This window comes from Sphaeramia orbicularis, chromosome 15 (assembly GCF_902148855.1).
Source record: "Sphaeramia orbicularis chromosome 15, fSphaOr1.1, whole genome shotgun sequence".
In the NCBI taxonomy this organism is placed as follows: domain Eukaryota; kingdom Metazoa; phylum Chordata; class Actinopteri; order Kurtiformes; family Apogonidae; genus Sphaeramia; species Sphaeramia orbicularis.
Window position 1 is genome coordinate 19283287 of NC_043971.1, and position 13652 is coordinate 19296938.

The 13652-nt window shown below is 37.9% G+C and overlaps 1 protein-coding gene across 1 annotated transcript; it reads right to left on the reverse strand.

Annotated features, from left to right (window-relative positions):
• Positions 1–719: 719 nt before the first annotated feature.
• prom2 (prominin 2) lies at positions 720–13590 on the reverse strand. The gene is made up of 24 exons (XM_030155592.1): positions 12164–13590; positions 11059–11398; positions 9386–9450; positions 8824–9029; positions 8537–8657; positions 8015–8078; positions 7806–7895; positions 6751–6944; positions 6113–6187; positions 5825–5888; positions 5576–5732; positions 5337–5489; positions 4678–4801; positions 4499–4584; positions 4235–4319; positions 3974–4117; positions 3816–3881; positions 3619–3711; positions 3439–3492; positions 3259–3339; positions 2265–2333; positions 2043–2132; positions 1796–1908; positions 720–1667 (listed from the first exon to the last, which is right to left on the reverse strand). The coding sequence occupies exons 2-24, from the start codon at positions 11318–11320 to the stop codon at positions 1616–1618; spliced, it is 2508 nt and encodes an 835-aa protein (XP_030011452.1). The 5' UTR covers positions 11321–11398; positions 12164–13590; the 3' UTR covers positions 720–1615.
• Positions 13591–13652: the final 62 nt, after the last annotated feature.

Consider the following 13652-nt stretch of genomic DNA (forward strand, 5'->3'; position numbering starts at 1 on the left):
CAGCAGTAAATAAGGTTATTACACACATACCTCATTTCCTCATTTTTACTGTGCCTTTTCATCTCCTCCCCACTCTCTGTACCATTTTTCTTTCCTCCAGATTGAGTTTCTTAGTGTCCATCTTCTCGTATTACCAGGTTTCAAGTCATACCGTAATGCCATTGATTTCACATATTCTATTCATAGCATTATAAACAAAAATAACCTGAACAGAAGCTGGCTGTGCTACATTCTGCAGTGTCCTCTGACTATAAACAGCTGACTTTAATCCAATGAGCCGCACAAATTGATGTATGAATTTAATGAAAATATTTAACAGGAAGCCAAATCAGCTATAGGAAGTCTGTACTGAACCCTGTAGAAGATAACTGTTAACTACTTAACAAGGGATTCATAGATTTTTGAAGGTCATATTTATGATTTGTAGTTACATTAGTGCAGTTCATGTATTAAATAGCTGCTGCTCTTGTACAATAGTGTTTAGATCACATGTACATGAGATGATTGTGTGAAATAAATCTGTCACAGTGTGTTAAAACTTTTGCTGACAGACTGGTGTGTTACAGTGAAGGTTCATATGAGATCCTAAGGGATGTACTATGCTCCTAAGGTACCTTGTGAAAAACACTTGCATGGTTTCTGTGGAAAATAAGATACGGACTGACCTTTGAATTCCAATCATGTTACAGTTAAGGTAGGAAAATGCGCAGCAGAAACGACGTGTTAGCCAATCAGTGGCCATTTTACTTACAGTAGTTTCACAACAACTGGTAGAAATATTTACAAGTTGTTATCACATTGACCAAAAATAACATTTAGAGTGCTGTGTAACAGAACATACACATTACACATAACATAGTACAAACAAATTCAGAATAATATTGGTCAAAATCAACAATTGTAAGAATATTTAAGACCACAAAAAAAAGCAAAAAATGTATCATTTTTTTCACAAAAAAGTGAATTCATTACATATATCACAGAATTAACAGCGGTAAACAGGAAACTAATTTTCAATATTAGTGCAAATATAATTAAGGATTCATTTTAAAAGTGTTTTCATTGGGATAGGATTGCCAAACAACAGCTATAAAAATACATAGGCTGGCACAACATAAATGCCACGTGGCACAACACACTGCTGGCAGAACACTGAACACCAAATGACTGTTTACTTTGATGTTAGATGTGAGCATCTGTGTATTTAACACTTTACAGAAAATCAGCCTTATAGTTTACATATTCACTATGTGATCTCACAGTTCAACAGCAGCTCATTTTATATATGTTATATATAAACAAATAGAGTAACATTCTTGAAATGCTCATTTAAAATATTGAAAAAATCCCTGCCGATTCCCTTATGCCCTGTGTCCCCCTAAGGTTAATTCCTCTTATAGGCAGAGTATGCAAAATACTCTGATGACTGTCACAAGTTATTACTTTGCTTCTCCACCCAGTAAACACAACTGGAATTGAAATGTAACCCCTCTTTCTGTGTTTCAGCTTGCGTTCCGCATCTGTTTAACAGTGTACCATATGTTTTTATTTGTCAAACGGTGCTTAAGTTGTTGCTACAGTTGTTTAAAAGCTGCACCACTTATGAGCTGCCTCCTCAGCTGAATGTCATTTGGGCTCGTGGGATGTGGTTCATTATAATGCGGTCACTGGAAAAAGACATCAACAGTCGTCAGAGACAAGGTTAGAGTGGAATGAACCAGACATGTGATTCTTGTACTGTGTGTGTATATGTTTTGAAAAAGTGTGTTTATTGGGTTTTGTGTGTGCTACTCACTCAAAGACATCAGAGTACTTCATCCTCCTGTAGTATTTGGCAAGTTTGATAGAGAAAATGATGCTGGGGATGAAGAAGATCAAGCACCATCCCAGACACAACCAAAATGCATTCTAAAGAGAGAGGATATAAGGAGGAAGTGATCACCACAAATGCTATAAGAGGAGTAAAACAACAATTTATCCAAGTACTCTAACTCTCGATCACTTAGGTATTGCTATAGGCAGAGATAACATCTACCCCTCACCAGAGATTCCACCATGTTTGAGCAGATGATGATCTGAGCCGAGTCAATGGCTCCTGCAACTGGCCCACAGCGACCGACCTCCTGTGTGATCTACAAAACAATAAACCAGGGCCATTGTGTAAAAGGCAATCTCATAGAGGTGAAACCAAACAAACACATAAAACACAGGCTTCACCGGACGTGTACACTGAGAATTAAAAGTGTAAATACATCACACTTTACCGTGATATTGGCCCAGTCAGCATAAGCAGTGAAGTAACCCAGCTGACAGTCCAAAAACGTTCTGCTCTCCTGGAATAGAGGGCGAGAGAGAGTAAATTCCACACATTTTTAAACTACTTTACAGTGGGAAGTCATAAGGAATCAGGGGAACCCACAACTACTTCAGCGAATGGATTTATGGATAAATCCTCTGAGGTGACCCGTAAATAACTGCATGTAGCAGACAATATGATTAGGCTGGGTTAATTTATTTATGTGGCACACAAAGGGTAGCTCAACATGTTCTATACATAAACAAAAACATTGAAAAAGATTAGATAATAATAACCTTCTGAGACCCAGGAAAGTGAAAATTTTAGCTTTTTGACATTAAACAATTGTCTTGATTGAAAATTGCATAATGCAACAGTTTTTTCAGATACACTTTTCAAATGATTTTTATTTATTTATTTTTTTAATGGAAAGTCCTTTGCAATGGACAGCATTTTTAAAGTAAAACTGTCACACTTTTGTCCCCTACAGAGGACAAAAATGCATTGCTGGGTGCCAGGAGGTTAAGATAAGTACAAAATAAATTAACATAAATATAGATATGTGTAATTTTAATTTACATTTAGAACTATGTGCGTTTAAGGACAGTCTTTGCTGGTCCACTCTGCTCTGACGATATTAACCAAGTAGACTTGTCCACTACTACCTGAGAGGTTTAGCAGATAGAGAAGATTTATTTAAAAGGGTCCTTCAAGTACTTATGTTTATTTCAAATCTGCCTGTAATGCATTGTTACAATTCATAACAGCATTTGAGGATACTATGAAGACCATGGTCCAAGAAGCACATTGTTTCAGCTACAATAAATACACTTATGTTAACTGAGCTGCAGCCCCTCCTCCTCGCTCCCTCTGGCTAAATGACTGACCGACCAAAGGCATTAAGGAACCACATGGAGCACTTTTTTTTCCCCCTGACTCATGTGACTTCTGGCTCCACTCACGGTCTTGACGATCTGTGTCGTATTTGTGTTGAAGAAGTCTTGTGCTGCTCCCACGTTGCTCAGCACCTCCCCCACTGTTCTCTGGAAGAGATAGAAGAAAGAAAGTGAGCTGCAGAAAGGGAAAGGAAAGAGAATGATCTCTATTCTTAGCAGTTCCAGGTGTTAAGTCAGTGTATTCACATTGATTTTCTCTGCCGTGGATCGAATTGCCTCGATGGTGGAGTTCAGCTCTTCCTAAGGGAGAAAGGAGTAGAGGTCTATGTTTAAATGTCTGTAAATTAATTTGGATGGGTAGCATGAAAAAGAACTAGGAAAAAGAGATTAGGAGTGATGACAGCCAAGATAGGGCAGACTGCTCACCAGCTGTGGGATGATGGTTGTTTCGATGTCAGCTTGGATCTGCCTCAGGCTGTTGGCTTCATTTTGGAGTTCTGTCTGAGTACTACCACTTGTCTTAAACAGAGTAAACAAATTGTGGATGAACACATTTTAGTACTAAAATATAAATGTGATACTACAAAAAAAATTGTAAAAACTATTCATTTCTCATGACTCACTTGGGTAGCAGCAAGATCAAGTTTGTCTGCAGTTATGTTCAGATTAATGCTGGAAATGTTATTCATCTGAAAAAGACAACAATAGATTGTATTAACAAAAATATGAATAATGACAGCAGACATGAATACCACAGAAAACCAAGTGCTAAATAATGTACCTGCTGAATTAAAGTGGTGAAGTCAATATTGTTAGCCGTGGAAGAAAAGTTGCTTAGTTGGTTTTTAACTTCAGGGCTCAGAAATGTGACAGTGGACAGAGTGATGTCTGTATTGTCAAACTCCTGCTTGATCTCCTCTGTGTACTGTGTGGGAGGGACAGATATATGTATATGTAAAGAAAATGCAATGGAAAATAAATGTGTTTTACTGCACAAAGCGATACATTAGGATATTGCTTATATTCAACAATTCAAACTCACTTTGGATATATTGAGTAAGTTTTCCAGATCTATCAGCTCATATAAATGAAGTGCTGACCACAGAGGCTCGTTTTTCTCACAGTCGCTGTAAAAATAAAGCTAAATTTAGCTGTATTTTTTAACCACATGACTGAAAGTACTGTACTGAAACTTTAAATCCACAATGACACAAAGGAATTCATAAAAACTTGGAGTAACATGAAAGATCTATTAACCAAAATTATAAATATGTGTGTTTCTGTGTGTGGATGAATAATTACGTACCTATAAATACCAGAAATACTGACGTTTTTTACTCCTAAAGTTGTACTGATATTCTGTTCTAGAAGTACACCTGGCGTGTCAATAACCTGCAAAAACGAGGTTAAAAAAGCTAGAATATGAATGGAATGATTTATGAGTTAAATGTCCATGCTGTGTGTGCATTTGTGTCTTTCGAATACCTTTAGTAGCTCCCCACTTTTCCAGGGCTGACACAGCAAAGTATAAATATTTCCACCCAGCAAGAACAACAGCACCACCAATATCATGAATAGCCATGAGAAGAGGAAGCTAAATCCAGCACCCCTGCAACAACATCCAGGTCAGAGGTCAAACATAGGTCCAACAGATTAAACAGTGTTCTATGTAAGTCATGAATACTAGCATTAACCACAAACTAAAAATTAACTTGAGTTTGCAGTAGAGTAGAGATTTTTTTAATACATGTCTTTCAGTTTGGTTTTAGTTGGCATAATGAGTGTATCACTAGTTGTATTTTGTGGAAATTATCAGTTTTAGTTATCTTTTATCTAGGTTTAGCAGTAGCTTTTCAGATATTAACAGGAAAGATTAGTAGAACTTCAAAAAGGTGGGATGAAAGAATGCACAATACGAAATTTGACATATGGTACACAAAAACAAAATCAAACAAAAGAAAGACAAACCTGTTTACAACTGCAGTTCTATATCATGGTAGTTTTTTTCCCAAATCAGCACATGTGAGTGTTTTGATTATTAAAACTTCAGTTTACTATTTTTTCCTCACTGCTCCTTTTAGTCTAGGTTTTCATTTATTAAAATAAAAAAATAAAATAATCCTACTGTGCAGTCAAGCACTCACATCACAAAAAAGGTCCCTCCACAGTCGGCTGTGCATGACCGCTTTGCTGGGTCCGCTTTGGGTGTCAGACCCAGAGGACCCAAAACCAAACCCAGGAGGTTACACACCACTACCAGGAGGACCACACAGCACAAGGCTAGACACACTGCCCATCTAGGAGAATATGCACACATGATCACATCACTGACTTGCCTTTTTTGTTTGTTTATCTTCTGTGTTATAACTACTGGAGGTTGTACCTGATGTATTCTGCTCTCTCAGCATATGGGGTGAACTTGCCAATGTCTCTCTGCACCCGATCCAGCGTATCCGTCACATCATCCAGGGCAGATAAATACTTTCCATCGGTCACCTGAGAAATCTGATTTTGTATGTCGTTCAGCGCCTGCTTGCTTTCTGTAAAGCACAAACACTTAATATAATACAAACTATTTGGTAATGAGTCTAAACATTATTATTATAAATAATATGCTACTAAGCTCACTTACTTTGGACCACATCCTTGGTGTCATTGGTCACGGTCTGGGGGATATTGTTGAAGTTGTTCTGAATCTGTTACAAAAACAGTATATATACATATATATATATATATATATATATATATATATATATATATATATATATATATATATATATATATGAGAATGTGTACTTAATCTCAAAGGTCAGGCTAAGCAACAGAGCCAGGTATAAATCAGTGCCTTTCTCCTATCTGTTCACTCACTCTGATATGCTAACAAGGGTGCTAATTTTCTTTTTGGGCAGGTTTTACTGACCTCTTTGATCCTGGATTTGAGATCAGCTTTCATAGCTTCATCCAATGCAGACTCAAACTCGCTCAGACCAGGAAACTGTAGAGAAAGACAGAAACGCCAAATTACATACCAGTGTTGTACTTTAAACTAACAGAAGGGGGCAGCAGACATCTGCATACCAGATTTAGTTTACATTTATTTAATGCAATACTCCTAAGTAAGATAAAATGAACTGTTGTCCTCTCGTTTTCCTTTCTGATGATGTCATATATGTGTTGCAAATAATTACCTGATTACTGAATAATAAAGGGGGAGGAAAGTAAAGCTGCTATGCATCAGAGTTAAAGGTGTAAGAGGAATACAGAGAACAAATGGAAGACAAATCTGCTGTTTATACCAAAGATAAAAATAAAGAGTAATTATCATGTGTCACAATGTCTATGTCTGTATGAGATGTAACACAATTGCATAAATCATATTTCCTTTCGGTTCACTGCGAAGCCAAGGCTGTTTTCTGAGTATAGTCAAATCTGACTTCTTTTGCATGAACATTTGACTTAACAGTGGCAGTTCTATTCAAGAGGAAGAGACATATCAGAATATGCTATCCTGTATACTAGGCTGCAAAGCCAAAATTTATATCAGTAACTAATACTTACCGTGATGGTGTCCAATGTCATTTTCTGTAGCTCTGGCCTCAGGTTGGTACAGCCAGTGCAATCTGGCTTGGATATGGTCTGGCTGGTATCATTTTTTACAGCTGTGACATTCGCCTGGAGGATATCTATACTGGACTGCAGTTTTGCCAAAGTTGTGTTCAGCTCCTTCAGCTGAATACTGGTGTTTACGATCTCTGGTCATACAAATGCCACACAGAAATGAGCATACAGTCGCGGAAAAAATTATTAGACCATCAAAAGTCATCAAAAATAATGGCTATGCAATCAAGTACTAACTCCTGTGTGTATTGTGTGACTAAAACAGACAGAAAAGAAAACATGGAAGGCCTAAAAGCACTGTTTTTGTCAGTACAATGCCATAGCTATTGATGTAAAAACTTAAGTGACTTTGGTTATTATCAAGAAAACCATGGAAAATGGCTAGATATCAGCTCTTAAATTAAACTCTTATGAGCTATTTTTGTTGTTATTATATTTGTCCAAACAAATGTACCTTAGCAGTTGTACCAGGCATTAAAATGAACAAGAAATTGATGAAAACAAGGGTGGTCTAATATTTTTTTCTGTGACTGTATTTGTAATTTCAGAACAACTGAAGGTGAACGATGAGCAAATGAAATATGTTATGAAGGAAAACATGACATTCAGACAACTTTTGGAGAGTATCATAATGTTTTCCAAACTTCTCTAACATTCCGGCTCTGTATTATTCTAAGAATGGGTGGTGGATGTATGAATTCCAACAGCAAATATCATATTGTTTGAAACTAATTATATTATACTTAGTGTTCATAACATCATGTATGAGTCATACAGATTCAAGTGAGATAGGAAAATACAACAGATGCTGCACAACAGGAATCAATTTGAGGAATTCTAATTTTAATGCTAAATTACTGACAGACATGTGATATAAAAAATTCATATCTGTGTCTGAACAGACTTGTCTATGTGATTACTGATCTCTTTTTGGATTCAGTCAAGCATTTACATGCTCAGACTGAAGCAAGATTGAGCATGCAGGTTCTCTGTACCTTGGTCCATGAGTAGAAGTGATTGTAGAGCTGGATTAAAGGTTCCTCTGAAGCGGTGCTGTATCTGAGAACCCAGCTGAGGCCCAATGGCTGATTCAGACAGAAAAACAGGTGTGACAGGGTTTATCATGAAACCAGAACATACAGTCTACGAGTGTAGTAAACAGGAGTGGTTCCTTAATTTTTCTTGCTCAGTTCCCTCTTCTTACCATCAAGGTTCTTTGAAACTTCCTGGACTGTGCTGTAGCTCTCATTTACCACGTACAGGACTTGCTGGAGATAAGCAACAAAGAAAACAAACTTATTAAGTGTGCACAAGAGATACGGGTTGAAAAACAGCTTACAGTACGTCAAAGAAATGTGCTAATTGTACATATAAACAACAAACAGCACTGTCTGTCTTTCCAACGCATTCCCACTCTCTTTGATCTTGAGATAAGCATATTGACACTGCAGAATACAGAGGTGGTATTTAATCAGTGGGGCGACTGGAGAATTGACGTTCTATTTGCATCACACACAAAAGCTGCCAAGTTACAGTAGATTGATGGCAAGGATGCAGAACTAAATGTGACTAACACTGAATAGACAATGGTATTTTATTTTTTAACAAATGGTAAAGAATATTACATAACCAGTACTGACGCTACAATAACGAAGGATGTGACATTTGACCATTGTATATTAGAATAGTCATAGCAATGGTTTCAGTCAGTTACAGTTTGTCTTACCTGAGGAACAGTAGTGAGGTAGGTGTCAAGGTTATCTATAGTTTTGTTGATATCCACTGCACTTCGATCTGCAGCCACTTTCAGGGCTTCATTACTTCTGAACATGCAAATGTTTCCAGCCCTACAAATACGCACACACAATCAAATCTGTCTCAACATAATATTCCGAGCAAGAGGCACACAGACAGTGACGCATGCATATTCAGGATGTCTTTTTTTCCTATCCAAATTTCAGATAGCATATCATTATACTGTTAAAAAACACACATTAGCACAAACACACTCACAGGATGATAACAGTGGTAACAAATGTGCTCCAGTAAAGGGTTCTTCTGCAACAGTGAATGGAAGATGTCTGTTTCTGGTACATCTTTCCACCACAGTTGCCACAGCAGCGACAGCATGCCAAGAAGAAACCAACTATGGGCATGAGAACGATGTAGACAACGCCAATGGCTATACACACCAGGAACCCCACTTCATATATCAGGATCTAAAGAGACAAACATAGCCCAGTAACACACATCTTTATAAAAAATATAACTAAAATGGCATAGATATCAATTTCAAGGCCAGAATGGCAGAACAGTAGCAGGTCTTTGTGGTTCACTGTGACGTCAAACAGTGAGACAACACTCAGAAGTAGTTTTGCTTTACTGTGGTTACAGTTCACAATTAAGAGTCTATGAAAGACTCACAGTAACTTCAGTGGAATAATGTTCATACACACAAAGATGCTTTATAGCTAAAAAATCTCAAATTACAACCTATAGGGGCTCAGAACATGGTGTGTCTGTTTCCCCCTACCCCAACAACCTCAACTATGTCTGGTTCATTTATTTCACTTACTTTGTTGATGAGCGCTTTATCTGACTGAACCTGGTTTACGTCCTGAACTACCGTCAGGATCAGATCTAAAAAAGAAAAGGGACAGAAAAAAAGTTTACATGCCAGGGATACCTGACTTTTCCTTTCCAAGCTACAGGTTCCCATCCTATCATCCATGTACAAAAGCCTGGCCAAAGGAACAATGTGTTCTCTGCTCCAAACAAAGCATGTCAATCTCCTGCATTGTAAAAGTAGAAATCTGACACCTCCATCTACGGTAACTAGGAAACCAGGACAGTTTTGAGGAAAGATTAGATTTTTTACACACAAAAAAAACCCACAATACAAAGCCTGCTGTTTATGGTCAGACTGAAACCCTGTTAACGTAGATATTATGTACAAAACAGGCGTGGACGACTGAGAAGACATGTTGTTCAGGTGCTTTTCACAAGCCACAAGCACAAACCTCCTGACTCATTCCTGTATAATGAAAATGCTCTGTGAATTGACATTTGACCGGCCAGTAATTGCTTTCATTTCTCTTTATCACTTATTTTTAATACTTAAAATTCCTCATTGTTTTTGTTCATTTCAGTGTACAGGTTATGTGACAAACATAGCATGGGAAGAGCCAACAACCCAACTTCCTACTATGAATCATTAAAACCTGTCTTAACAGTAGTTGAATAGATGTCTATTTCCACCACCGACTAATGTATGCTTTTATGCATCATTAAACATACTGTGAAAATATGTTGTCAAACTGATTACATTTCTTCACTCTATTCTGTTAAACAGCATTTGTAAATACATTTCATTTTCCCTCCAATCTACTCTGTCAAATCAGTAGTGAGGTATAAAGATGCAAAGGTAAAGTGAAAAATCTGTGTCTCTAGGTTGAGAATGCACAGCAGAACATTTACTGACCTACCACTGCTAATCTCAGGTTCTCTGGCTTAATGTGAAAAAGAAAATAACAAAATAAACCATAAAGCAATTTGCCTTATCATATGATGATAGCAGGCAGCGTGTGAAACAATTGTTGATACATTCAATTTAAAATAGTAGTTTCTGAGTGTAACTCCAGTGTATTTGTTTTCATTTGTCTACGACATCAGTATTGCAATCAGCTATATCCAACAACCATTGTTGTGGCTACAATGAGTCTGACCTGGTCAAAGGTATGTTTGTTCAATTTGTTTGCTTTTTGAAATCTATACGAAGCCGGAAGAAAAGAAAATGGGGAAGGATTTTATCAAGCAATTACAACCCTTCACAGGGATAGACAAGGAACCACAGGTGTAAGTTTGAGTCACAGAAAACACTGACATCAGAGCAAGACATAAAGGTTAAAGATTGACTGAAAAAATTCACATTAGCTCAATAATTAACCAATACAGTCATCTTTTGTAAGACCACAGTAGCACAGAGCAGGCTGTCCTAAAGGGATAAAGTGATGTCCTACTCTAAATGGAAACTCTGAATGGACCATGAAAGCCACATAAATTTTAATATGATTTCCATTTGATACATACATCTGGTTGTTCTGTGGCCTGGAGCATGTATGTACAATGACAAATGTTTTCAAAGAAGCAAAGTAAAACTATGAGTAAGTACGTACATCAGCACAATACTATGGACTATGGACTACTATGGATGTTCAGTTACCGTGTAACAAAAGTGAAGAAACTGACCTTTAGGAAATGGGTTAGGCTGGACTGTATTGAGGAAGGAGTGGACAAAAGCTGCTATAAAGCCCACTCCAGGGTCCTCCTCAGTTGAGTCCTGATAGTCTGGCTGGGTGAGGCTCTGTGGGGCCATGGCTGCTGGACAGACAATTTGTGGAGGGACAGACTGGGCCAGACTGAGCCCAAGCAGTAAGATTCCCACTCCAGCTCTGAATATTCCAGCACTGCCCCACAGCTTCCAACCCCTCATTTTCCCGTATATCCCCATGACCACTGGTGAGGACAACACTTGACCAGTGACAACGGTTTACAGAGTGATCAGCTCATCACGCATGTCCTGATGTGCCTAGAAACGGAACACAAAGACAATGACACATACTGTATTCACCAATCATACAAAGCAAAAGATGTAGTGACTGTGACTGGAGAAGAAATTCTCTGAAACCCACAGACTGAGTCACACAGAAAGAGGTTGTAGCACAGTTGGTTACAGAACAGCAACAGAAAAAACGACTCCTGTTTTAGAGAAGTAATACAAAAATGGCATTTGTTAAGGGGAAATGTAAATGTTAAGTCAACACCTGCTTGGTTTCTGATAATAACAATGCCCTTTAAGCCCCTATTTCAAACTATAAATACATCCAGAAACTTTCTGTAATGACATACAGCAGGTACTGACATTTAAAAGTTAAAAGCAGAGGGAACACAAGTGAAGAACACCAAAACCTGCTGGGCTCTGGTATCAGAGCTTTGTATATGGTGTAAACATACAGAAACTTCCTCATCTCACATCATCTGTTTATACAAATCCATGTTTTTCCACACAGTATAACATCTAACTGAAAAACCTTCTAGTAGAGAGTAAAAAGTCATCTATCTGCATACAATTCCCTTAAAACTAGCCTTTATAAACCGTACACAGTCTTAATCCAGTCATCCTTTAAACACACAGTATCCTAGGGAGTATTTACATACTCTCAAGACAAACGGAGCTGTTCCTGCAGTTTTAGCCGCTAGTCAAGGTAGTGTTGGTCTGAGCATGACAAGGGAGGAGGTACAAGATGAGAGATAAGGATATATAGAAATGCATATGAGAAAAAAGTCAACTGACCTTCCTTGGCGTGACACTGACAGACAGTCTTGCAGATTTGATCTTCAGTAATTTAGTAAATAATCCTGTGTAAATGTGATATGTTCTGCTACAGCTGTGAAGTTGAAGTTGACTGTGTGTTTCGTGTGGAGAGAATGGGCTCTATGAGGAGAGGGAGGGAGGCTTGACAAGGGATGGGAGGAGGGGAAAAAGGGTGGGACTTGGGAAAGATGTGAGTGAGAGGGTGGGGAAGAAACATATAACGGGAAATTAACTTCAGATATCAAGGTGTATAGTTTCATTTTTGGGAAGAGCGAAGAGATTTAAGATTTAATATTACATAAGCATTTCCTGAAAAAGTTCAAAACAAAGAAAAGCAGAAAGAATTTCAAGGAAGTAAACAAATCAAATCCACCCTAATCTTAAGATTATGGGGAAATGTATTTGTTAAAATGCTAAACCCTTGTTTAACTGAATTTTTCAGGCTTTCACACATTGTTACTAAATCTCTACATATCTGCAATAGCATTGTAACAAAACAAGTAAAGACATAGCCCAAATATGCATGATAAGATCGCTGAAAAGGAGACACTTGGTAAAGGGAGGTGAGAGCACACCAGATATGAAGCCAGTTGTGAAATCCTCAAAAATATTCCGTGAAATATAAATGACAAAGGAAATACAACTGTTCTGCAAGGCTGAGGTTCACTTTGACAAAAATCACAATCAAGATTTAATCATTACATACCCTTACCATTTCTAAAATTGTCTCATGAGGTGTAGTTAATGAACTTCACACACAGGATGGACTGCATTGTAATACTGCCAGCTGTGTGTAATAAGACACCCACAGTCCTCTGTCACAGTGATTATTCAGCCCCATTTGCATGACATGGCATATGATTCCTCACGCACTTACATCCCATTTCCCTCACTAAGCTCTATCAGCCCAAACAAAGCCTGGTCTACCTTTAATGCGGTGTGGTAGAGGTTCATATCCTCTGTTGTTGATCTTATGAAGTGTACACTCACCAATACCTGGGTCAACCCAAAGTCGTCAGTTGTATAGATATCCTGGAATCTGCTACGTAGACAGCACTATGCAGGTGTAAGAGTTATCGAGGCCTTACAAAGTTTCATTCAAACAATCACTGCCCCCCCGGTGACTGAAGTATTCAATCAACGTCCATTTATGTCATGAAAGATTTTGGTGCTTTGTAACTGTGTGGCTAATGAGCAATGAGAAAAATCACAGGCGTTAACGCTAGCTACTTTACGCTACTAACTCTTGGGCTACGTGCTATGCTAATGCTCAGCTATAATTGTGGTGGCTGAATTTGTCACACATACTTGACAAGAAGAGAACTTAAGAGCTCAGACCCCTGATACGTCCACTTTTCTTGTGTGACAGTGTTATTACACACACAAACCATAAATTATTACTCACGTATTACTTCTTTTCAGCTGTTAATGACAACGGTTATTTCAGCAACGGTGTTCTTGTTCTAAG